Here is a 27,861-nt window from a genome sequence, read left to right as displayed (position 1 = left end):
GTGCTGGAGGCAATGATGATGATGGTGGTGGAGGCAATGATGGTGCTGGAGGCAATGATGATGGTGGTGGGGGTAATGATGATGTGGTGGGAGCAATGATGATGGTGCTGGAGGCAATGATGATGGTGGTGGGGCAATGATGATGGTGCTGGAGGCAATGATGATGATGATGGTGGTGGGGGCAATGATGATGGTGGGGAAGAAAGCAATGATGGTTGTGGTGTAAAGGACAAAGATGGTAGTGGTGGAAATGACAATGGTGGTGGGGAAGGAGGCAATGATGGAGGTGGTAATGAGTACAATGGTGGAGGGGGAGAAAAATGATGATGGTGGAGGGGGCTGCATTATACCCTATGAGGGGGCTACATTATAATTCTGTGGGGGCTGCATTATTCTCTGAGGGGGCTACATCATACTATATTAGGGGAGCTGCATTATGCCCTATGAGGGGCTACAGTATATTCTATGGGGGGCTGCCTTATGAGGGGTTGGCATTATACTTTGAGGGGGCTACATTATATTCTTTGGAGGGGCTGCATTATATTATATGTGGGGGCTGCATTATTCTCTCAGGTGGCTACATCATACTATATGAGGGGAGCTGCATTATGCCCTATGAGGGGGTTACAGTATATTCTATGGGGGTTGCATTATACTCTGAGGGGCTACATTATATTCTGTGGAGGGGCTGCATTATGCCATATGAGGGAGCTACATTATATTTTATGGGGGGCTGCATTATACCTTATGAGGGGGTTGCATTATATTTTGTGGGGTGCTGTATTATACCCTATGAGGGGGGGGCTGCATTATATTCCATGAGGGAGGCTACATTATATTCTATGAGGGATCTGCATTATATTCTATGGGGGGCTGCATTATATTCTGTGGGAGGCTACATTATATTCTATGAGGGAGGCTACTTTATATTCTATGAGGGGGCTACCCCAACCCCTGCTACATAATTAAGACATGTACTACCTTATATTATGCCCTGATATTAGCGTGTTTTACCACACAATTGATGGTCTTGAATGTATTTCTATGTAGCTACATAGTGGGCCCCAAGAATGATTTTCTCTGGTGGGCCCAAGGTGCTCCAGTCTGACGCTGGGCGGTTCAGTAGGTTGAGGATCACTGCAGGCTGTAGGATTGTTGGAAGAGTTGAGTCTTCAAGTTCTTTTTGAAGGTTTCTATGGTAGGCGAGAGTCTGATGTGTTGGGTAGAGAGTTTCAGAGTATGGGGGAAGTACGGGAGATATAGATGGCTTAGGAGGGTTGATCCTCCTGCAGATTCCCTTTATTAGTAGATCAGATCATTAATAATAAATATCTCTTATATGGATGGTCAGGGTAAAAGAGATGCATGGATTTCCATTTACAGTAATAATCGGTAGTTCTAATAGTTTGCCAGAATACTTTGTATTAATTGTACTTTATTTATTGATAACGACATTCTCCATTCTGTCAGGTGATCTGTCAGCATTTCAGAGTGAAATGTCGTTATGTAATGGAGTTGCATGTCACACCAGGGATAAGAGGCAAGTCTTCATATTCATGTTCAGGGCCATGCAGTAGACAGTATTGTGTAATTACTAACGTTTTGTAACTGCTACCGGCTTATCTCTGCACATGATGCTGTAGGTGAGGCAGGCGCAGGCTGTGCTTAGTAAAGGGGTGGGAGCCTGTACTGATGATACTGGTTAAACAGGCTTTTCCTATACCAGTCCTGTTTCATTGAAGAAGTAGCCAGAACGGAGCACACTTGTGTTCACTTCCACCGTAGACATGGAAGAGCATAATGTTTCAGTCTTTCTCATGCAAGAATATGATTTTGAAAAAATATTTGATGACGGACAAGCTATTCAATGGATGCAGGAGAACTGGTGAGTGATGAGAAAGATGGGTCATAATTCACTCTGCTTTGCCTTCTTAACCATATTTATTTTGTTTCAATGAAGAAACCCTACAGATATCAAAAATAGCTAAAATTACAAAACGTAGCAAAGCTAAATTTGATATTTGATGGTTGACCTTGTTAATTCTTTGCTATGACCAAGTGGTATAATTTAGTTTTTCTGGGTTCCCCTTTGCAAAGGCTTATAAAATTACATTGTGATGTGTCTGTGCTTATTAAGCCCCTGTCCAGTTCCTTGTTTTGACCCCAATGGACATGTTCCCTTTTGGTGACTAAAGAAAATTACTACTCACCAGTTTCCATTTGCATTGATCGAACTCTTCAGGATGGAGTGGACAAGTTCACGCTGGGTGATGTCAGCATTTGAGCCATTCACATTCATTCACTCGACAGTGCTGACACCTCATTACAGTTGTCAGCACAATGTGGGTGCATCGGAGTACTGTGCCCCCTGTAATGCTACTTAACTGTTTTGGAACTCTGAAAGTCATCGATTGCCAGGACTAGTTGCATAGTTACATAGTTACATAGGTTGAAAAAAGACTAGGTCCATCAAGTTCAACCTTTATCCACCAATTGTAAATTTTGCCCCTAATTTAACTATAATCCACAATATTATGTGTATTAAGGAAATTGTACAGACCTTTCTTAAAAGCTGTCACAGTGTCAGCCATTACTACCTCTTGTGGAAGGGCATTCCACAGTCTGACTGCTCTAACTGTAAAGAACCCTTTCCTGTTTACCTGTCGAAATCACCTTTCTTCCACCCATAATGAGAGCCCTCTGGTCCTCAGTATGGTCTTTGGAAGGAATAAGTCATGTGCCAGTCCTTTGTACTGGCCACTAGGGTTGAGCGACTTTTACTTTTATAGGATTGGGTCAGGTTTCACGAAACCCGACTTTTTAAAAAGTCGGGTCGAGTGAAATCGGCTGATCCTATAAAAAAGTCGGGGTCGGGGTCGGCCGAAACTCGAAACCCAATGCAGTGCATTGGGTTTCCAATGGTTCCCAGGGTCTGAAGGAGAGGAAACTCTCCTTCAGGCCCTGCGATCCATATTTAAGTGTAAAATAAAGAATTAAAATAAAAAATATCGCTATACTCACCCTCGGACGCGCCCTGGTACTAACCAGGAACCTTCCTTCCTTCGAATCAGCGCTTGCAGGACCTTGCGGTGACGTCGCGGCTTGTGATTGGTCGCGTGACCGCCCATGTGACCGCTCGTGCGACCAATCACAAGCCGCGACGTCACCGCAAGGTCCTGCAAGCGCTGATTCAAAGGAAGGAAGGCTGCCGGAAAGAAGCAGGGTGCGTCCGAGGGTGAGTATATTCCTATTAGGTATATACTCACCCTCGGACGCGCCCTGCTTCTTTCCGGCAGCCTTTCTTCCTAAGAATCAGCGCTTGCAGGACCTTGCGGTGACGTCGCGGCTTGTGATTGGTTGCGCGAGCGGTCACATGGGCGGTCGCGCGACCAATCACAAGCCGCGATGTCACCGCAAGGTCCTGCAAGCGCTGATTCGAAGGAAGAAAGGCTGCCGGTTAGTACCAGGGCGCGTCAGAGGGTGAGTATAGCGATATTTTTTATTTCAATTCTTTATTTTACACTTAAATATGGATTCCGAAACCGATTTCCGATATTGCAAACATATCGGAACTCGGGATCGGAATTCCGATACCAGATTCAGAAGATCGCCGACTTCATGGCCGACCCCACACAGGGGTCGGGTCGAGTTTCATGAAACCCGACTTTGCCAAAAGTCGGCGACTTCTGAAAATGGCCGACCCGTTTCGCTCAACCCTACTGGCCACACATCTATATTTATACATGGAAATGAGATCCCCTCTGAAGCTCCTTTTTTCTAAGCTAAACAAGCCCAACTTTTCCAACCTCTCCTCATATGAGAGGCCTTCCATCCCTTGTAATAATCTAGTTGCCCGCCTTTGAACTGATTCTAACTTCTGAATATCCTTTTTAAAATGTGGAGCCCAAAACTGGATCCCATAGTTGTAGTGGCGCTGGAAAGTATATGTATAATGTATATTCAACCTTTACATTAATCTGTAGGGACTATCCAACTAGACTTTCACTATAATTGATGGCCGCATGTGAAGTTTAGGGTATATCCACACGGAGGTTTTTATGTGGATTCAGGAGAGGATCTGCTTTAAATTCCACATCAAACAGTATTCAAAGAAAAAAATAAATGCAGTTTTTCAAGTGGATTTTGGAGTGGATCCACTTCATAATCCCTCTGAAAAACTTCCGTGTGCACCGAGCCTAAGGCTATGTTCACACGTTCCTGATTTCCCTCCTTTTTTTTCAGGACTAAAAACCGCAGCTCTTGGCAGAAAACGCAGGTCCTTTTTTTGGTGCTTTTTTGGTGCGTTTTTGATGCGTTTTTTTATGCAGTTTTCTATGCAGAGTCTGTGTGTTTTCTAGGAAGTTTTTTAGGGTTAAAATGGCTGAAAATACCCTAACCCTACCCCTAACCCTAGCCCTAACCCTAACCCTAACCCTTACCCTACCCCTAACCCTACCCCTAACCCTACCCCTAACCCTACCCCTAACCCTACCCCTACCCCTAACCCTACCCCTAACCCTACCCCTAACCCTAACCCTATTCTAACCTTAGTGGAAAAAAAAAATTCTTAATTTTTTTATTGTCCCTACCTATGGGGGTGACAAAGGGGGGGGGGGTCATTTACTATTTTTTTTATTTTGATCACTGAGATAGGTTATATCTCAGTGATCAAAATGCACTTTGTAACGAATCTGCCGGCCGGCAGATTCGGCGGGCGCACTGCGCATGCGCACGCCATTATGCAAGATGGCGGCGCCCAGGGAGAAGACGGCCGGACGGACACCGGGAGTCCGGGTAAGTATAAGGGGGGGAGATGAGGGCACGGGGGGGGGTGTCGGAGCACGGGGGGGTGGCATCGGAGCATGGGGGGGTGGCATCGGAGCATGGGGGGGTGGGATTGGGGCACGGGGGGCAGCCACACTGCAGCGGTTCTGCACCACAAACCACAGAAAACCCGCAGATATTTTTTTCATCTGCGGGTTTTACTGCGGGTTTGACCTCACAATGGAGGTCTATGGGTGCAGAACCGCTGCAGTTCCGCAAAAAGAAGTGACATGGTACTTCTTTTTTACCGCGGCTATTCAGCGCGGCTTTTTTCGCGATTTTCCGCAATGTGGGCACAGCAGTTCCTGTTTTCCATAGGGTACATTGTAATGTACCCTGCATGGAAAACAGCTGCGGACCCGCAGCGGGAAAATTGCGGCGATTCCGCATGAAAAAAAGGATGGTGTGAACATGGCCTAAGAATTCACTTCACTTTAAAATAATGTCAATAACAAATATTTAAGAAGATTTGTCCTCTTCCAACCAGTTGTAAAAAAATCTACTTAACTCCTTCATTTTACCCTTATTTGAACAAGACATTTCATGTGCGAGATGACCCCATGACATCCCCCATAAAGAGATGCTATCTATCTATCTTGCTAGAGTCCTAAATAGAAGGCAAATATATCTAATATGCATCCAATATATCTGCAAATGTAGATAAAGCTGGGTGACAATTTTCATAGGAGTAGTAATGGCGAAAAGAAATGATACAAAAAGGAAACAGATTAATAGACTTTTGTAAAACATGATATCTGAGGACAACTAATGGATATATATTTGGAAGTGATCTATTTCAACATCAAGATGGCCTACAAGGGTGACATCAGTACCCTTATGTATTTATTTTGGTCTTTGCATGAAGAACTTGTAATTTGTATTTTCATGAAGTCAGCATGACTGTCACATGGCAACATAGAAAGAATAAGGAAACTATGGGTGTGTAAGGAGGGGTGCGAAGGGTGATTTGCAGTAACTTCAAAGGTGGAGACAAATGTCTGTTTCATCTAAGGATAAATTATTCAATCTCTACTACTAGGCTTAGACATAATTGTACATTTCTCTGATGTATGTAATAATGTATAGTGTTGAGCATTCCGATACTGCAAATATCGGGTATCGGCCGATATTCACGGTATCGGAATTCCGATACTGAGTTCCGAAACTTTTGCAATATCGGATACCGGAAGCGGAAGTTCCCATAATGCAATCAGCCAGTTTGATTTCATTCAGCCAATAAGGAATCATTGGAAGTGTGGGCACATCCTGTTGTGCATGTTAGGCATGACACTACTGGCATGGCTGTGATTGGCTGCTGAAATGATGTCATGATGCACTATAAAAGCCGCCGCCGCCATTTTTGGTTCACTCTGCTGTGAATTCAGTTAGGGACAGGACGCTGTTGTTCTGACTGAGGGATAGTTTGCTTCATTGTGCTTTACCCAGGTTAATTTAGCAACCGCTGTGTGAGAACCTTGTTTTTGCCTTGCAGCGCTGTTCACGGCTGTCTGCAAGGTCTCTGTGTGAGTGCAGGTCACTCTGTAGTCTGTTCTGCAGCCACAGCTGGTTGTAGTCAGCTCAGCGTGCGTCACTGCCTCATACTGTTCCATTGTCCATTTTTCCTTCCGCCTTCTTCAGACTGTGCAGCATCAGCTGATCCCTAAGCACATGCCACGGCGATTAGGGATCAGCTGACGCCCCACAGTCTGAAGAAGGCAGAGGGAGATGAGTGAGAGGCGAAGATATGCACTGCGCATGCCCATAAATCCCAGCCCCACAGTGTGAATAAATAAGAAGACACTGCGGTGCGGGATCCCGGGCAGCGCGGCCACACAGGCGCAGTCAGCCTGACAACAAATTATGTCAGAAGACGGGCAGCGCTAACAGCGCATGCCCAAGGGATAGCATAACAGCGTAGGCTCCGGGACAGATTCAAACAACACTGAGGAGGCGGCGCCCGTCGCCAAGGGGGTAAGAATGACGGCTGTGCTGTGTCTCATTAAGAAGGAAAGTCCCGCCTCCGGGACGGTTTCACGGTATAAGGGGGCACATTTTATAAGTGTTTACTTCAGCGTGTGCAAGGAGCATAACTAAAGAGCCACCTTTTCTTTGTGCAGCATTAGTGCTGCACAAGGTGGCTCCTTTAATTACAAATGCCTAGGGGGGGTACAGGTTCCCTTTCAACTTGCTCCAATTAGGCCTCAGCCTACACTCTGTTTCTCCTGTAATCCCTGGGCTCCAACACTGCCAGTTGCTGCTCAGAAGTGTCTTTGGCACGGTTACTCCCTCCTTCCCAGCCTAGTTCCAGCACGCCAGCTGTTTCCGGGTAGTGTCAATACATTGTCCTGTCGGGTTGCGGTCGGGTTAGCCAACTCTATGGTGCCTGCAGTTTAAGTGCTTCCTATGTGGGCTGCGGGAACTGGCAATCAAGGCTGGTTCCAATGCCAATAGGACAAGCTCCCCCTGTAGGACCGGTAAATCGGTAACTCCGGCCGGCTCGCAGCCCTAGCAATTTTTTTTTCATGTGGACCTTCTGCTGCCTATCTGAGTTCCAGCACCATTAGCTGGTTCTTTGAAAGACAATCTTGAAACTTGAATAGGTCCCCCTGGTTCCAGTACCGTTAGCTGGTTTCAGGCAGAGCCTTTGGCTTAGGTGCCTCCTTCTCGGTATCCGAGCTCCACCAACGTCTGGTGGTCCTTGGTAGTGCTTTCTGGCATGGGTACCTCCTGCTTAGTAACCGGGTTCCAGTACCATCAGCTGGTCCTCGGTAGTTCCGTTGGCTCTTGTACCTTCTGCTCCCCATCCTGGTTCCAGTACCATCAGCTGGTTCCAGGCAGAGCCTTTGGCTTAGGTGCCTCCTTCTCGGTATCCAAGTTCCACCAACGTCTGGTGGTCCTTGGTAGTGCTTTCTGGCACGGGTACCTCCTGCTTAGTAACCGGGTTCCAGTACCGTCAGCTGGTCCTCAGTAGTTCCATTGGCTCTTATACCTTTGGGTAGCCATCCGGGTTCCAGTACAGTCAGCTGGTTCTCGGCAGTTCCTCAGCCTTCTTGTATCTTCTCCTACATTTCCAAGTTCAAGCTTTTGGAAATGGTTTTTGCCAATCACTCTGGATCTCCCTGACGACGACCCTAAAGACGACGACCCTGAAGACACCCCGAAAAAGACGACGACCCCGGAGATGACAACCCCGGAGACGACGACCCTGAAGACCACCCCGAAGAAGACGACGGCCCCGGAGACGACGACCCTGGAGACGATGACCCTGAAGACCACCACGAAGAACACCAAAAAGCAGAAGAACAAGAAGCTGCAGAACAAAAAGCAGAAAAACATTAAGCATAAGACTAAAAATCAGAGCAAAAGATATTATTTAAATTATAAGCAGAAGAAGAAGACCAAGCAGTGTATGGGGTTAAGTCCGTTCCTCCTCGTGGTGCCCCTGGAAAAAACCTGCTACTGCAGGCCAAACTAAACATGGACAAATCCTGCTGTAAATCTTTTGTGACAGGCAGAATGGAAGGTGTAATCTTCAAACTTATATAGATAACAACTACAGAAATGCCTGTCACAAATACGAATATGCTGAAGAAGAATATGAAGAAGATGAAGAAGTAGAATATGAAGAAGAAGAATAGTTGAATAAAAAGAATATGAAGAATGTAAAAAAAAGAATAATAGGAAGAAGGTGAAGAAGAAGAAGATGAATAAGGTGAAGAAGAAGTTGATTAAATAGATTCTGCTGCTGAGGAGGAAGAAGAAGAAAGTGTGGGAGAAGTAAAAAAGAAGGTGAAGAGCATGGAAGTAGTCAAACATAAATATCTGACAAAATATAAAAAATCTTAACATAGTCAATATCTTTGGAACTCCGAACGTCTTAAAAAAAAAATTAATTCCTGCTATTCCATTTGATTGGGCTAAACCTCTATGCCTTTAATGTCTCCTCCACCTCTCCCAATACATCCTACATTATTCTTAGTTGTTTTCCTTCATGTAGAATTAACCTACAAGGAAAGAAAGGGTTTATTTTATTTCCGATATTTTTGTCCCATTGACTTGCATTGGTATCGGGTATCAGTATCGGCGATATCAGATATTTTTGGGATATCAGCCGATCCAATCCGATACCGATATTTCCGAATATCGGAAGGTATCGCTCAACACTACTAATATATCTACAGATATTTTCTAACTATTTGTAAATCCTTCATTCATTTTACTTAATATTTTTTCATTCATGTCTTTCACCTTATAATTTGAATTTGACTAACTAGTTAGTACTTATATTTGTTTGTCTTCAACTCTATGAGTTAGGGCTTGTGTTTATCTCACAGAAAAAAAGAATTCAATGTAGGAGTATATATTGAGCGGTAAATCATTGTAGAAACTGCGTACTTAGGATATTTAAATATAACTTTTAATTGATTATTAAAAATACTAATAAAGTGAAGACTTAACACATACCCACCACCAAAATATTATGCAGACACTTGTAGAAGATACCATAGGGCGGTGTCTATCACTGATTGAAAACTGAACCACCCTTACTGCCCAGGGGAGGTTGGCACCCTATAACTTGCGCAACGGCGCCTCCACTCATCGACGGCTCCCCCGGCTGGCCCTATCAGCCCTTGGTGCATCAGGGGAGGAAAGAACGTATATAGCAATAGCTATGTCAGAATATACAGACATATATTTGGCACTATAGACATAAACACTTTGTCTATTGAAGGGCGATATTTTGCACTTGATATATTCTGGTATATTTAATCACCAGACTAGATCCGTATATAAAAGATATATGTCTAAAATTCCCCTATGTATCTTGTGTTGAATGTCAGTGGGGGTTGGCACCCTAGATATGACAAGAATGGCACTCCCGCTCATCGGTGGCTGTCCCCCCTAACCCTCCCTAGCTATTTATAGCAGATAACATAGTTTAAATGGAGGAAAATAGGGATGGAATGGGAGGTAAAGTGCTTAGTGCCTTATTATAGAGAAGCGATGAAAGAAGTGCAATTGATATCACACAAAGTTCTCATTTGTAGGGTAGTTCAAATAGCATAAGGTTCAATATCTATAACATAACTACAAAGAGCAGTTTATAACAATATAACACTAAAAACACCTTAAACACTAGACGCATTTCCCCTCTCTTGAGGTTCATCAGAAGTGAGATAACATTGTAAATTATGAAGAAAAAAAAACCTTAGGTGACGTTAGATGATATACATGATATTGTACATGAAGAATTTTGCCTTTCTTAACCCCTTCATGACCAACCTATTTTGACCTTAATGACCTGGCCGTTTTTTGCAATTCTGACCAGTGTCCCTTTATGAGGTAATAATTCAGGAATGCTTCAACGGATCCTAGCGGTTCTGAGATTGTTTTTTCGTGACATATCGGGCTTCATGTTAGTGGTAAATTTAGGTCAATAAATTCTGTGTTTATTTGTGATAAAAACGGAAATTTGGCGAAAATTTTGAAAATTTCGCAATTTTCACATTTTGAATTTTTATTCTGTTAAACCAGAGAGTTATGTGACACAAAATAGTTAATAAATAACATTACCCACATGTCTACTTTCCATCAGCACAATACTGGAAACAAAATTTTTTTTTGCTAGGAAGTTATAAGGGTTAAAATTTGACCAGCGATTTCTCATTTTTACAACGAAATTTACAAAACCATTTTTTTTAGGGACCACCTCACATTTGAAGTCAGTTTGAGGGGTCTATATGGCTGAAAATACCCAAAAGTGACATCATTCTAAAAACTGAACCCCTCAAGGTACTCAAAACCACATTCAAGAAGTCTATTAACCCTTCAGGTGCTTCACAGCAGCAGAAGCAACATGGAAGGAAAAAATGAACATTTAACTTTTTAGTCACAAAAATGATCTTTTAGCAACAATTTTTTTATTTTCCCAATGGTAAAAGGAGAAACTGAACCAAGAATGTTGTTGTTCAATTTGTGCTGAGTACCCTGATACCTCATATGTGGGGGTTAACCACTGTTTGGGCGCACGGCAGGGCTCGGAAGGGAAGGAGCGCCATTTGACTTTTTGATTGAAAAATTGGCTCCACTCTTTAGCGAACACCATGACGCATTTGGAGAGCCCCAGTGTGCCTAAACATTGGAGCTCCCCCACAAGTGACCCCATTTTGGAAACGAGATGCCCCAAGAAACTTATCTAGATGCATAGTGAGCACTTTAAACCCCAGGTGCTTCACAAATTGATCCGTAAAAATGAAAAAGTACTTTTTTTTCACGAAAAAATTATTTTAGCCTCATTTTTTTCATTTTCACATGGGCAACAGGATAAAATGGATCCTAAAATTTGTTGGGCAATTTCTCCTGAGTACAGTGATACCTCACATGTGGAGGTAAACCACTGTTTGGGCACATGGTAAGGCTCAGAAGGGAAGGAGCGCCATTGGACTTTTTGAATGAAAAATTATCTCCATCGTTAGCGGACACCATGTTGCGTTTGGAGAGCCCCTGTGTGCCTAAACATTGGAGCTCCCCCACAAGTGACCCCATTTTGGAAACTAGACCCCCCAAGGAACTTATCTAGATGCATAGTGAGCACTTTAAACCCTCAGGTGCTTCACAAATTGATCCGTAAAAATGAAAAAGTACTTTTTTTCACAAAAAATGTATTTTAGCCTCAATTTTTTCATTTTTACAAGGGCAATAAAATAAAATGGATCCTAAAATTTGTTGGCCAATTTCTCCCGAGTACGCCGATACCTCACATGTGGGGGTAAACCACTGTTTGGGCACACGACAAGGCTCGGAAGGGAAGGAGCGCCATTTGACTTTTTGAATGAAAAATTAGCTCCACTCTTAAGCGGACACCATGTCGCGTTTGGTGAGCCCCCGTGTGCCTAAACATTGGAGCTCCCCCACAAGTGACCCCATTTTGGAAACTAGATGCCCCAAGAAACTTACCTAGATGCTTAGTAAGCACTTTAAACCCCCAGGTGCTTCACAAATTGATCCGTAAAAATGAAAAAGTACTTTTTTTTCACGAAAAAATTATTTTAGCCTCATTTTTTTCATTTTCACATGGGCAACAGGATAAAATGGATCCTAAAATTTGTTGGGCAATTTCTCCTGAGTACACCGATACTTCACATGTGGGGGTAAACCATTGTTTGGGCACATGGTAAGGCTCGGAAGGGAAGGAGCGCCATTTGACTTTTTGAATGGAAAATTATCTCCATCGTTAGTGGACACCATGTCGTGTTTGGAGAGCCCCTGTGTGCCTAAACATTGGAGCTCCCCCACAAGTGACCCCATTTTGGAAACTAGACCCCCCAAGGAACTTATCTAGATGCATATTGAGCACTTTAAACCCCCAGGTGCTTCACAGAAGTTCATAACGCAGAGCCATGAAAATAAAAAATAATTTTTCTTTCCTCAAAAATGATTTTTAGCCCTGAATTTCCTATTTTCCCAAGGGTTACAGTAGAAATTGGACCCCAAATGTTGTTGTCCCATTTGTCCTGAGCACACTGATACCCCATATGTGGCGGTAAACCACTGTTTGGGCACACGGCAAGGCTCGGAAGGGAAGGCGCGCCATTTGATTTTTTGAATGGAAAATTAGCTCCAATCGTTAGCGGACACCATGTCGCGTTTGGAAAGCCCCTGTATGCCTAAACATTGGAGCTCCCCCACAAGTGACCCCATTTTGGAAACTAGACCCCTAAAGGAACTTATCTAGATGTGTGGTGAGCACTTTGAACCCCCAAGTGCTTCACAGAAGTTTATAACGCAGAGCCGTGAAAATAATAAATACGTTTTCTTTCCTCAAAAATCATTTTTTAGCCCAGATTTTTTTATTTTCCCAAGGGTAACAGGATAAATTTGACCCCAAAAGTTGTTGTCCAGTTTCTCCTGAGTACGCTGATACCATATATGTGGGGGTAAACCACTGTTTGGGCACATGCCGTGGCTCGGAAGTGAAGTAGTGACGTTTTGAAATGCAGACTTTGTTGGAATGCTCTGCGAGCGTCACGTTGCGTTTGCAGAGCCCCTGATGTGCCTAAGCAGTAGAAACCCCCCAGAAGTGACCCCATTTTGAAAACTAGACCCCCAAAGGAACTTATCTAGATGTGTGGTGGGCACTTTGAACCCCCAAGTGCTTCACAGAAGTGTATAACGCAGAGCCGTGAAAATAAAAAATCATTTTTCTTTCCTCAAAAATAATTTTTTAGCCCGCAATTTTTTTATTTTCCCACGGGATAAAGGAGAAATTGGACCCCAAAAGTTGTCCAGTTTCTCCTGAGTACGCTAGTACCCCATATGTGGGGGTAAACCACTGTTTGGGCACACATCGGGGCTCGGAAGGGAGGGAGCACCATTTGACTTTTTCAACGCAAGATTGGCTGGAATCAATGGTGGCGCCATGTCGCGTTTGGAGACCCCCTGATGTGCCTAAACAGTGGAAACCCCTCAATTCTACCTCCAACACTAACCCCAACACACCCCTAACCCTAATCCCAACCCTAACCACAACCCTAACCCCAGTCTTAACCCTAATTCCAACCCTAACCCTAAAGCTATGTGCCCACATTGCGGATTTGTGTGGGGATTTTTCTGCACCGTTTTTGAAAAATCTGCAGGTAAAACCTGCGCTTTACCTGCGGATTTACCGCGGATTTCCAGTGTTTTTTGTGTGGATTTCACCTGCGGATTCCTATTATGGAGCAGGTGTAAAATGCTGTGGAATCCGCACAAAGAATTGACATGCTGCGGAAAATACAACGCAGCGTTTCCGTGTTGTACTTTCCGCACCATGGGCACAGCGGATTTGGTTTTCCATAGGTTTACGTGGTACTGTAAACGTAATGGAAAACTGCTACGAATCCGCAGCGACCAATCCGCTGCGGATCCGCAGCCAAATCTGCACCGTGTGCCTAATTCTAACCGTAGTTCCAACTCTAGCCCTAATTCTAACCCTAACCCTAATTCTAATCCTAGCCCTAAATGCAACCCTATCTCTAAGTGCAACCCTAGCCCTAAGTGCAACCCTAGCCCTAAGTGCAACCCTAGCCCTAAGTGCAACCCTAAGTGCAACCCTAACCCTAAGTGCAACCCTAAGTGCAACCCAATGCCTAAGTGCAACCCTAACCCTAAGTGCAACCCTATCTCTAAGTGCAACCCTATCTCTAAGTGCAACCCTAACCCTAAGTGAAACCCTAACCCTAAGTGCATCCCAATCCCTAAGTGCAACCCTAACCCTAAGTGCAACCCTAACCCTAAGTGCAACCCTATCCCTAAGTGCAACCCTAAGTGCAACCCTAACCCTAAGTGCAACCCTAACCCTAAGTGCAACCCTATCTCTAAGTGCAACCCTATCTCTAAGTGCAACCCTAACCCTAAGTGCAACCCTATCCCTAAGTGCAACCCTAACCCTAAGTGCAACCCTAAGTGCAACCCTAACCCTAAGTGCAACCCTAACCCTAAGTGCAACCCTATCCCTAAGTGCAACCCTAAGTGCAACCCTATCCCTAAGTGCAACCCTATATGCAACCCTAACCCTAAGTGCAACCCTAAGCGGAACCCAATCCCTAAGTGCAACCCTAACCCTAAGTGCAACCCTAACCCTAAGTGCAACCCTAATCCTAAGTGCAACCCTAAGTGCAACCCTAACCCTAAGTGCAACCCAATCCTTAAGTGCAACCCTAACCCTAAGTGCAATTCTAAGTGCAACCCTAACCCTAAGTGCAACCCTATCCCTAAGTGCAACCCTATCCCTAAGTGCAACCCTAACCCTAAGTGCAACCCTAACCCTAAGTGCAACCCTAACCCTACCCCCAACCCTAACCCTACCCCTAACCCTAGCAGAAAAAAAATAAATAAATATAATTTCTGTATTTTATTATTTTCCCTACCTATGGGGGGGATAAAGGGGGGTTTATTTACTATTTTTTTTATTTTGATCGCTGTGATAGAACCTATCACAGCGATCAAAATGTACAGGGAACGAATCTGCCGGCTGGCAAATTTGGCAGGCGTACTGCGCATGCGCCCGCCATTTTCCAAGATGGCGGCGCCCATGCGAGCCATGCGAGGACACCGGAAGGAACACCGGGACTATGTAAATATGGGGGGGTGCGATCGGACAGCAGGGGGGGGCGGGGGCAGATCGCCGCCGTCAGTCGGTGGGGAGGCCAGATCGGGGTCTCCAGCCATGGCCGAAGCTAATGCAGCATCGGCCATGGCTGGATTGTAATATTTCACCAGTTTTAATAGATGAAATATTACAAATCGCTCTGATTGGCAGTTTCACTTTCAACAGCCAATCAGAGCGATCGTAGCCACGGGGGGGGGTGAAGCCACCCCCCCGGGCTGTACTACCACTCCCCCCCCTGCAGATCAGGTGAAATTGGAGTTAACCCTTTCACCCGGCCTGCAGGGACGCGATCATTCTGTGACACTGCATATGCGTCACAGGTCGGATTGGCACGGACTTTCATGACGCATACACTGTGTCACAGGTCAGGAAGGGGTTAAAGGGAGCCTGTCACCAGGTTTGCCCCATATAAGATACAGCCACCACCTTTAAGGCCTCATATACAGCGTTCTAATATGCTGTGTATATGCCCCTGATCCGGCCTGCGGCGAAAGTAAAGTACTGTGGCCTGCAAAGAGTAAAATACTGCAGTGCTCTGCCCTGGTCAGGGCTGAGAAATACACCTGCGCGATGCCTGGGGACACTGTGTGGATGACGTAGTACTCATCATCCACACGAAGCACAAAAGGAGGATGGCATCACAAGAAGAAAGGAGACGCCGGACCAGGACCAGTGACACCGCTCAGACCCAACCGCCGCCCAAATGAGAATAATATAAAGTGTTTTTCTTTTGATACAGGCTGGATCTGGGGCATATACACAGAATATTAGTATGCTGTACATGAGGGTTGAAAGGTGGTGGCTGTATCTCTTTTAAAGGGACACTGTCACCTGGATTTGGAGGGAACAATCTTCAGCCATGGAGGCGGGGTTTTGGGGTTTTTGATTCACCCTTTCCTTACCCGCTGGCTGCATGCTGGCTGCAATATTGGATTGAAGTTCATTCTCTGTCCTCCATAGTACACGCCTGCACAAGGTAAGATTGCCTTGTGCAGGCATGTACTACGGAGGACAGATAATGAACTTCAATCCAATATTGCAGCCAGCATGCAGCCAGCGGGTAAGGAAAGGGTGAATCAAAAACCCCAAAACCCCGCCTCCATGGCAGAAGATTGTTCCCTCCAAATTCAGGTGACAGTGTCCCTTTAAACATGAAACATTTCCGAAATGCAGCAGTCTCTTCTCTCATTTTATGACAGAAGAAAGTGACACTTTTCAGAAAATCCTGACTGACAAATTCCATACACACCCATATTACTGAGGAAGCTCTAGAATATTCTATAGCCTGAGTCTTCTAGGTACAAAGGTCTCTTCTACAATACAATAGTAATTCAGATTTTCACAGTCTAATTTGCCTACTTAAATGTGTACACAACAGCTTTCACCAGGGGCAGACACTGCCAGCACAAGGCTTGTGTGAAGGACTCATGTCTGGGTCCCTCTCATGCATATAGACACGTGTATAAAATATGCATGATCATATATATACAGTATATATACATGGGCAAATATACATGTATACAATGCACACATAGACATGCATGCATATCTTATACACACATTACACAATCTTATATAAAATACGCACATGCATATACACGTTTCACACACATATATAAAATATAAACTTACGCATACATGTATATGTTACTCACATATTTACACATTAAGCTTGCATATACACTGCTCAAAAAAATAAAGGGAACACTTAAACAACAGAATATAACTCCAAGTAAATCAAACTTCTGTGAAATCAAACTGTCCACTTAGGAAGCAACACTGTTTGACAATCAGTTTCACATGCTGTTGTGCAAATGGAATAGACAACAGATGGAAATTATTGGCAATTATCAAGACATACTCAATAAAGGAGTGGATCTGTAGGTGGGGACCACAGACCACATCTCAGTACCAATTCTTTCTGGCTTTTGTTTTCGTCACTTTTGAATGTTGGTTGTGCTTTCACACTCGTGGTAGCAAGAGACTGACTCTACAACCAACACAAGTGGCTCAGGTAGTGCAGCTCATCCAGGATGGCACATGGGAGCTGTGGAAAGAAGGTTTGCTGTGTCTGTCAGCGTAGTGTCCAGAAGCTGGAGACGCTACCAGGAGACAGGCCAGTACACCAGGAGACGTGGAGGGGGGCGTAGGAGGACAACAACCCAACAGCAGGACCGCTACCTCAGCCTTTGTGCAAGGAGGAACAGAAGGAGTACTGCCAGAGGCCTGCAAAATGGCCTCCAGCAGGCCACAAATGTGCATGTGTCTGCACAAATGGTTAGAAACCAACTCCATGAGGATGACCTGAGTGCCCGACATCCACAGATAGGGGTTGTGCTCACATCCTGACACCGTGCAAGACGCTTGGCATTTGCCACAGAACAACATTATTGGCAAATTTGCCACTGGTGCCCTGTGCTCTTCACAGATGAAAGCGGGTTCACACTGGGCACTTGTGACCTATGTGACAGAGTCTGGAGACGCCGTGGAGAGCAATCTGCTGATGACCGATTTGGCAGTGGGGCAGTAATGGTGTGGGGTGGCATTTCTTTGGAGGGCCGCACAGCCCTTCATGTGCTCTCCAGAGGTAGCCTGTCTGCCATTAGGTACCGAAATGAGAGCCTCCGACCCCTTGTGAGACCATATGCGGGTGCGGTTGGCCCTGGTTTCCTCCTAATGCAGGACAATGCCAGACCTCATGTGGCTGGAGTGTGTCAGCAGTTCCTGCAAGATGCAGGCATTGAAGCTATGGACTGGTCCGCCCGTTCCCCAGACCTGAATCCGATTAAACACATCTGGGACATCATGTCTCGTACCATCCACCAACGTCACGTTGCACAACAGACTGTCCAGGAGTTGGCGGATGCTTTTGTCCACGTCTGGGAGGAAATCCCTCAAGAGACCATCTGCCGCCTCATCAGGAGCATGCCCAGGCGTTGTAGGGAGGTCATACAGGCACGTGGAGGCCACACACACACACACACACAACAGAACATAATTTCCTTGTCTTGAGGTATTTCCACTGAAGTTGGATCAGCCTATAATTTGATTTTCCACTTTGATTTTGAGTATCATTCCAAATCCAGACCTCTGTGGGATATTCATTTTGATTTACATTGATAATTGTTATGCTTTATTGTTCTGAACAGATTCCACTATGTAATGAATAAAGATTTGCAACTGAGATATTTAATTCAGTGATATCTAGGATGTGGGATTTTAGTGTTCCCTTTATTTTTTTGAGCAGTGTATATTATAATAATATATATTACACAGAGACACATGAATATTCACATTACACATGCATTTACACATGCAAGTATACATACACATTATGCATATATGTATCGTATACATACACATTACATATATTCAAGCATAAACAAAAGATGCGCATACAGATTACACACACATGAACACATATATACACATATACTGCATTCTTACATTATATATAGGTACAAATTAAGCACATATACACACATATTTCAGATGCACGCACACAATTAGAGTATAAATACACATAATGCACACACTCATTGCATGTATGCATTTAAATATTAGGCGCATATATTCACATTATACACACATTAAACAAAAGCACAATATATACCGTATATACTCGAGTATAAGCTGACCCAAGTATAAGTCGACCCCCCTAATTTTGCCACAAAAAACTGGGAAAACTTAATGACTCGAGTATAAGCCTAGTGTGGAAAATGCAGCAGCTACCGGTAAATGTCAAAAATAAAAATAGATACCAATAAAAGTAAAATTAATTGAGAAATCGTAGGTTAAGTGTTTTTGAATATCCATATTGAATCAGGAGCCCCATATAATGCTCCATAAAGTTTATGATGGCCCCATAAGATGCTCCATATTAAAATATGCCCCATATAATCCTGCATAAAGGTTAATAGTGGCCCCATAAGATGCTCCATAAACACATTTGCCTCATATAATGCTGCACAAATGTTAATTATGACCCCATAAGATGCTCCATAGACACATTTGCCCCATATAATGCTGCACAAATGCTGATTATGGCCCCATAAGATGCTCCATAGACACATTTGCCCCATATAATGCTGCACAAATGCTGATTATGGCCCCATAAGATGCTCCATAGACACATTTGCCCCATATAATGCTGCACAAATGCTGATTATGGCCCCATAAGATGCTCCATAGAAATACTGTATTTGCCCCATATAACGCTGCACATGGCCCCATAAGATGCTCCATAGAGATATTTGCCCCCATATAACGCTGCACATGGCCCCATAAGATGCTCCATAGAGATATTTGCCCCTATATAACGCTGCACATGGCCCCATTAAAATGCTCCATAGAAATATTTGCCCCCATATAACACTGCACATGGCCCCATACAATGCTCCATAGAGATATTTGCCCCATATGCTGTTGCTGCGATTTAAAAAAAATGACATACTCACCTCTCGTCGCTCAGGCCCCCGGCACTTGCTATCTTCATCTGTCCTCCGTTCCACTGCGCCGCTGTGTCTTCCCCGTCCTCTGCACTGACGCTCAAGCAGAGGGTGGCGCGCACACTAATCGCGTCATCGCGCCCTCTGACCTGAGCGTCACTGCAGAGGACGCAGAAGACACAGCGGCGCCAACGATGGAACGAGAAACAGGTGAACATAGCGCACTGCCACCGTCATACTCACCTGCTCCCGGCGCGGTCCCTGGACGTCCCTGGCTCTCCAGGCGCCGGCATCTTCTTCCTGTATTGAGCGGTCACATGGTCCCTATGGGAGTGGAGTGGGGTCCATATTCATTACTGTAATGAGCAGTAACATGTGACCGCTTAATACAGGAAGAAGCTGTCAGCGCCCGGAGAACGAGGGACGTCCAGGGACCGCACCAGGAGCAGATGAGTATGATTAGACAGCTGCCGCTCCCCCTCCCCTGCCGACCCCTGGGAATGACTTGAGTATAAGCCGAGAGGGGCAATTTCAGCCTAAAAAAATGGGCTGAAATTCTCGGCTTATACTCGAGTATGTACGGTATGTCATACAATGTGGACTCTTATGCTGCTGTCACACTAGCAGTATTTAGTCAGTACTTTACATCAGTATTTATAAGCCAAAACCAGGAGTGGAACAATGAGAGGAAAAGTATAATAGAAACATATACACCACTTCTGTATTTATCACCCACTCCAGGTTTTGGCTTACAAATACTGATGTAAAATACTGACCAAATACTGCTAGTGTGATGGCAGCCTTATTGTGAGTGCAATGAGCTGATCCATTAGAGAGGAAAACAGTAGCAGGGAGTAGATGCACACACTGTGCCTCTCTAAACTGTCTGCTCTCAGACATTTTTCTCCCTCCCTCCAGATCCCGACGACCAGGTTTCCCGCATGATAAGCTTAAATAACATAAAGTTCTTGCTGCAGCAATGGTTGAGCTGTGCTCTATGTTGTACACTGACACCCTTGTGCTGCAGTGTATAAATGGAAATCACTGTGCAAAGTGGCAAAGATTTAGCCTAGGTCAAAACTGGGCCCCTGCCATCCACAGAATTCTTTGGGCCCATACTGTAACGCCATGTGCCTTTGATTTTACATGTAGAGGCAGTTAAAGTTTTTTTTCTCATGGAATATACATTTTAGGGTGGAATATGGTGCTTGATTGGGGCGCAATGCTGCAGCATATGCACTGTCTAAAGATAATGGCACCTTAGACCTTAAAGGGAACCTGTAACCATTATTATGCAGTCCAATTTTCAGGCACAATGTTATAGAACAGGGGAAGCCAAGAAGATTGACATATACAGTACAGACCAAAAGTTGGACACACCTTCTCATTTAAAGATTTTTTCTGTATTTTCATGACTATGAAAATTGTAAATTCACACTGAAGGCATCAAAACTATGAATTAACACATGTGGAATTATATACTTAAGAAAAAAGAGCGAAACAACTGAAATTATGTCTTATATTCTAGGTTCTTTAAAGTAGCCACCTTTTGCTTTGATGACTGCTTTGAACACTCTTGGCTTTCTCTTGATGAACTTCAAGAGTTAGTCACCGGAAATGGTTTTCACTTCACAGGTGTGCCCTGTCAGGTTTAATAAGTGGGATTTTGTGCCTTATAAATGGGGTTGGGACCATCAATTGTGTTGAGAAGAAGTCTGGTGGATACACAGCTGATAGTCCTACTGAATAGACTGTTAGAATTTGTATTATGGCAAAAAAAGCAGCTAAGTAAAGAAAAACGAGTGGCCATCATTACTTTAAGAAATGAAGGTCAGTCATTCCGAACAATTGGGAAAACTTTGAAAGTGTCCCCTAGTGCAGTTGCAAAAACCATCAAGCACTACAAAGAAACTGGCTCACATGAGAACCGCCCCTGGAAAGGAAGACCAAGAGTCACCTCTGCTTCTGAGGATAAGTTTATCTGAGTCACCAGCCTCAGAAATAGCAGGTTAACAGCAGCTCAGATTAGAGACCAGGTCAATGCCACACAGAGTTCTAGCAGCAGACACATCTCTACAGCAACTGTTAAGAGGAGACTTTGTGCAGGAGGCCTTCATGGTAAAATAGTTGCTAGGAAACCACTGCTAAGGACAGGCAACAAGCAGAAGAGACTTGTTTGGGCTAAAGAACACAAGGAATGAACATTAGACCAGTGGAAATCTGTGCTTTGGTCTGATGAGTCCAAATTTGAGATCTTTGATACCAACCACCGTGTCTTTGTGCGACGCAGAAATGGTGAACGGATGGACTCTACATGTCTGGCTCCCACCGTGAAGCATGGAGGAGGAGGTGTGATGGTGTGGGGGTGCTTTTCTGGTGACACTGTTGGGGATTTATTCAACATTGAAGGCATACTGAACCAGCATGGCTACCACAGCATCTTGCAGCGGCATGCTATTCCATCCGGTTTGCGTTTAGTTGGACCATCATTTATTTTTCAACAGGACAATGACCCCAAACACACCTCCAGGCTGTATAAGGGCTCTTTGACCAAGAAGGAGAGTGATGGGGTGCTATGCCAGATGACCTGGCCGCCACACTCACCAGATCTGATCCCAATCGAGATGGTTTGGGGTGAGCTGAACCAACAAGTGCTAAGCATCTCTGGGAACTCCTTCAAGATTGTTGGAAGACCCTTTCCGGTGACTACCTCTTGAAGCTCATCAAGAGAATGCCAAGAGTGTGCAAAGCAGTCATCAAAGCAAAAGGTAGCTACTTTGAAGAACCTAGAATACAGTTATATGAAAAAGTTTGGGCACCCCTATCAATCTTAAGCTTAATGTTTTATAAAAATAGTTTTTTTTTGCAACTGCTATTTCAGTTTCATATATCTAATAACTGTGGACACAGTAATGTTTCTGCCTTGAAATGAGGTGTATTGTACTAACAGAAAATGTGCAATCTGCATTCAAACAAAATTTGACAGGTGCATAAGTATGGGCACCCTCATCATTTTCTTGTTTTAAATACTCCTACCTACTTTTTACTGACTTACTAAAGCACTTTTTTTTTGTTTTCTAACCTCATTGAGCTTTGAACTTCATAGCCAGGTGTATGCAATCATGAAAAAAGCTACTTAAAGTGGCCACTTGCAAGTTGTTCTCCTGTTTGAATCTCCCCTGAAGAGTAGCATCATAGGCTCCTCAAAACAACTGTCTAATGATCTGAAAACAAAGATTATTCAACATAGTTGTTCAGGGGAAGGATACAAAAAGCTGTCTCAGAGATTTAACCTGTAATTTTCCACTGTGAGGAACATAGTAAGGAAATGGAAGAACACAGGTACAGTTCTTGTTAAGGCCAGAAGTGGCAGGCCAAGAAAAACATCAGAAAGGCAGAGAAGAAGAATGGTGAGATCAGTCAAGGACAATCCTTGACCGCGCCGTCACCACAGGTCCTGTGCGCCTGCGCGAGGACATGCCTTGACGTCACAGTCATGTGACCGAACTACAAGGGGCCCTCGGAAGGTGAGTATATGTTAAACTAACTTGTGACATACGTGGCTGGGCAATATACAACGTGACTGGCCAATATACTACGTGGCTGGGCAATATACTACGTGGCTCTGTGCTGTATACTACATTGCTGGGCAATATACTACGTCACTGGGCAATATACTACGTGCCTGGGCAATATATTACGTGACTGGGCAATATACTACGTGGCTGGGCAATGTACTACATGGGCTGTGCAATATACTATGTGGCTGGGCAATATTCTACGTGGCTGGGCAATATACTACGTGGCTTGGCAATATACTATGTGGGCTATGCAATATACTACGTGGCTGGGCAATATACTACGTGGCTGGGCAATATACTACGTGACTGGGCAATATACTACGTGGCTGGGCAATGTACTACGTGGGCTGTGCAATATACTATGTGGCTGGGCAATATACTACGTGGCTGTGCAATATACTACGTGGCTGGGCAATATACTACGTGACTGGGCAATATACTACGTGGCTGGGCAATATACTACGTGGCTGGGCAATATACTACGTGGCTGGGCAATATACTATGTGGGCTGGGCAATATACTATGTGGGCTGTGCAATATACTACGTGGCTGGGCAATATACTACGTGGCTGGGCAATTTACTACGTGACTGGGCAATATACTACATGGCTGGGCAATATACTACGTGGCTGGGCAATATACTGCGTGGGCTGTGCAATATACTACGTGGACATGCATATTCTAGAATACCCGATGCGTTAGAATCGGGCCACCATCTAGTATATATGTATATATATATATATGTATATATATATACCCTTGCATGCTTAGGGTTTTCTTATGTGTGTTCCTTCCCACATCTGAAGCATTTGAATGCGTCCCATATGAATAGTCTCACACCCACAGCTCATCCTATCTGCATTTTACATGTGGTTTTTCTCATTGTGCATTCTCATGGATACTCCCAAATAATTAACCTGCTTCTTTATTTTGTTTTTGTCATGCTATCTTTAGTTTTATGCCGACAAATTATCTGTTAGCATTGTAATTCTGTATATATAATTAATGTTCATATTCTAGATTAATTAAATTAATTATATTAAAGGGACCTTTTTATTCCCTTAAAGTGGCCTGACAGTGTTTTAGCTCATATTTAACCCTTTCTAAATATTTACCTTTCTGTTGCCGGTAGGGCACCAAAAAGAAGTTGTAAAATGTTCTAGTAATGTTATAAATGAGCCCTGAATTGTCTGCTCTGCAGGGTGTATACTCAGCTTGGATGTGTCTGCCATTTTTCTCTGTTAGGCTACTTTCACACTAGCGTTGTTCGACGCACGTCACAATGCAAAGTTGCCTGCAGGATGCGTTTTTTCTCCATAGACTTTAGTTAGCGATGCATTGCGATGGATTGCGACACGTTGCATCTGTCGTGCGACGGATGCGACGTGTTTTTGCAGTCCGTCGGGACAAAAAAAGTTGCTTGCAATGTTTTTTTGTCCGTCGGGTCCGCTTTTTCCGACCACGCATGCGCGGCCGGAACTCCGCCCCCTCCTCCCCGGACCTTACAATGGGGCAGCGGATGCATTGTAAAACTGCATCCGCTGCCCCCATTGTGATTTTACTTCACAGCATGCGTCGGTACGTCGGCCCGACGCACTGCGACGGACCCGTGCCGACGCTAGTGTGAAAGTAGCCTTACCCAACCCATGTAGTAGATATGCTTGATTCCAGTTGTGTCATTCAAACTCCATTTTGTGTGCAGAGGATTCAGTTGCCTTCTTTCCATGACATTTTTATAAAAAAAATCCTTAAGATTGCAGAACTTTTTGGGGATGTCAGAAATAAGAAAGAGCATTTGTATTTTTCCAGAAACAGACCCATATCTGTCCAGCTGTGTCTGTTAGGGCTTGTGCACACTATCGATTTTCTCAGACGAGTGCTATCTGTAATTTTCACAGATAACACTCGTACCTATGATATTCTATGAGGCTGTGCACATGTCCTTTTTTTTTCCTTGGACCAAGTGGTCTATGGAAAAAATCAGAAACATCCAATTTTGATCCCAGTGTCGGATCAAAATCAGCAATGCAGGTCTAATGGTCCGTGAAAAAAATCGGACTGCACTTGGATGACATTTTGATGGACTGAAAAAATGGAGAAACTATCCACGTCAAATTAAAAATGATGCCACTCTTATCAAAGTATTATCAGAATAATGGGAACATTTTTCTTAAGTGTACAGAAATCGATCATGTGAACCTACCTTCATTGCGACTCATCCTTATTTAAGACAGGGAGCTGCAATACCATAGACTGTACATGGAAAGATGTGGCGTCATTTCTGGAAACAAACACAGTCATGTTGCTAATCCTTGAAAACTTCTTGAAGTATTTAACAGTGAGAAATGTAACACTCAACATCTGGGCAAGAAAAGCGAAAATTACATCTACAGAATGGGAGGAGGAGAACTAAGTGGCAGCATGTGTGAAAAAGACTTGGGTGTACTAATAGATCACAGACTGTACATGAGTCCACAGTGTGATGATGCAGCAAAAAAGGCAAACACCGTTCTGTATTAAGAGTATTAAGAGAAGCATAATGTTTAGTTCACGTGAAATAATTATCCCCCTCTTCTCCTCGGTCAGTCCACATCTGCAATACTGTGTCCACTTCTGGGCTCCACATTTAAAAAAAGACATCAACAAACAGGAGCAAGTTCAGAGAAGAGCTACCAGGATGGTGAGCGGACTGCAAAGTATGTAAGACGAGGAACGGTTAAAGTATCTGGGAATGTTTTGTATCTGGGAAGATTTAATAGCTCTCTACAAATATCTAACGGGAAGTCACAATGTAGAGGGATCATCTTTACTATCATTTGCACATGGAAACATGAGAAGCAATGTAATGAAACTGAAAGGGAGAAGATACAGATTAAATATTAGGAAAAACGTTTTGACAGTGAGAGTGATCAATGAGTGGAACAGGCTGCCACGAGAGGTGGTGAGTTCTATTTCAAAGGAAGTCTTCGAACAGAGATGGTTTAGTGAATACTGCACTGAGCAGGGGGTTGGACACGATGACCCTTGAGGTCCCTTCTAACTCTAACATTCTATGATTCACATTCTACGATTATATAATGCTCAACCCATAGTCATTCATTTAGTATAATGCACAGCCACAGTCATCCATGTAGTATAAGGCTCAGCCCATAGTCATCCTTGCAGTAGTATGGCCATCCTGTACTCGCCAACTTAAAAAATAAATAAATTACCAGTCACTTTCCCTCTGCCCCCCCGCCGCACAGCATCATCTTGTGAAACCAGAAGTTGACATCAGCGTGCAAGTGACAGGAGAGCATGACGTCACTGCTATGCGTCCCCGGTCACATGCATGCCGATATCAGATGTTTGCCTCTGATTGGCTGGCACCATGTATTGCCACACACAGACTCAATGGGTCTGTGTGTTGCAATACACTTGAGCTGAATGTGTTTCCAAAGGTGCACATCCAGGTAAAGTATTTGCTGGATTCGGTGTGCCCCTCACATAAAAACATAGAAAAAATTGCAAAGCCAGCTCACCAGGCAGCTACAGCAGGTGCACGGAACTCCACGCTGATCCACATGGTTACACCTAAGGAAATGAAGAAAACTTAGTTCCAGCCCCAATTTCTTTAAAATTCCAACTCAATGCTTTATTAATTAAACATAACAACAGTGGCTGTAACGCTCTCCAGAGCACATCGGAAAACGAGCAACACGTTTCGATCTTTGCAGATCTTTATCAAAGCTTTGATAAAGATCTGCAAAGATCGAAACACGTTGCTCATTTTCCAATGTGCTCTGGAGAGCGTTACAGCCACTGTTTTTACGTTTAATTAATAAAGCATCAAGTTGGAATTTTAAAGAAATTGGAGCTGGAACTAAGTTTTCTTACGTGCCCCTCACATGTCAGGCCCAGTTGCAATGGCGACTGCTGCAACTGCGGTAGTTATGCCCTGCAGTCAAGTTTAGGTTGGAAAATCTACAGGTGGTCCGATTCATCAGTGTATGTTGTGCAATTAGGTGCTTGGGATGTAACATCACAAAATATGAGGACACAGTGGTAACTTAGCCAAAGACTATTTGCTAACTTGCTACTCTAATACAGCAATTTGAATGATTTGAATACAAAATTGAACAAGGTTAGCAGATTGTTAGAGCACAATAAAATTTCTTGCAATTGAAATGTAAGTCACCTTGTGTACCGTACTTCTGCACCTCACATTGTGGATATCATGAGTGTTCCTTTAACATGATCTGCTTGCTTCTCTTGGCTCCGGTCCAGCTAACTTGGTTCTAGAATCGTTCAATTGGCTCTGGTCTTGGTCGGAAGGCTCTTCTCTCATTTCTGGTTCCGGTCTGGTCACTTGGTTCTCCACTTGGCTATGACCACTCGATTCTTCATTTGGGTATGGTCACTAGGTTTTCCACTTGGTTCTGGTTACTCAATCCTTCACTCAAGTCTGGTCACTTAAAATGGCGGTTATAAGCCAACTTCGCTGAACTGGTTCAAGTTCCAACTTCCAACCTCTCCCCTTCACTGACCTCCTGGGCTTTTTATAATTGCTAACTACCCTATCACTTTACCTGGTGTCTCCTCCAGTCTCTTCCCCTCAGGAACCATGCCCTTTGTTATACAGTTCCTAATGATGCAATTCTTTCCAGTTTCTCTTACTTTCAGACATACATTAACTGTGGAAATCTTCCATTTGTCCATCTCCTTACAGTTGGCCATGTGAATCCAGTCTAACAATTTGCTTCAAGTTTAAAACAAACCTTCAATCCAATTCGTTCTGCTGCAGATCATGTTGAATATCCTTTGGTTTACTATTACATTTTCTATCTAGTCCAGATTATTTTTCTGCTGCTCTGGATGT

At 43.9% G+C, this 27,861-nt stretch overlaps 1 protein-coding gene across 1 annotated transcript in view; it reads left to right on the top strand.

The window, feature by feature from the left end:
• Positions 1-1,736: 1,736 nt before the first annotated feature.
• Positions 1,737-27,861, top strand: part of LOC138665618 (very long chain fatty acid elongase 6-like) — a 42,951-nt gene continuing 16,826 nt past the window's right edge. Inside the window, exon 1 of the mRNA XM_069753252.1 lies at positions 1,737-1,885. Coding sequence (XP_069609353.1) covers positions 1,788-1,885 — 98 coding nt within the window. The 5' untranslated portion in view covers positions 1,737-1,787. The remainder of the gene's footprint in view (positions 1,886-27,861) is intronic.

The sequence above is a fragment of the Ranitomeya imitator genome, chromosome 2 (assembly GCF_032444005.1).
Source record: "Ranitomeya imitator isolate aRanImi1 chromosome 2, aRanImi1.pri, whole genome shotgun sequence".
Taxonomy (NCBI): domain Eukaryota; kingdom Metazoa; phylum Chordata; class Amphibia; order Anura; family Dendrobatidae; genus Ranitomeya; species Ranitomeya imitator.
Note: the sequence above shows the minus strand (reverse complement) of the source record. Positions and strands in the feature narration are given on the sequence as shown.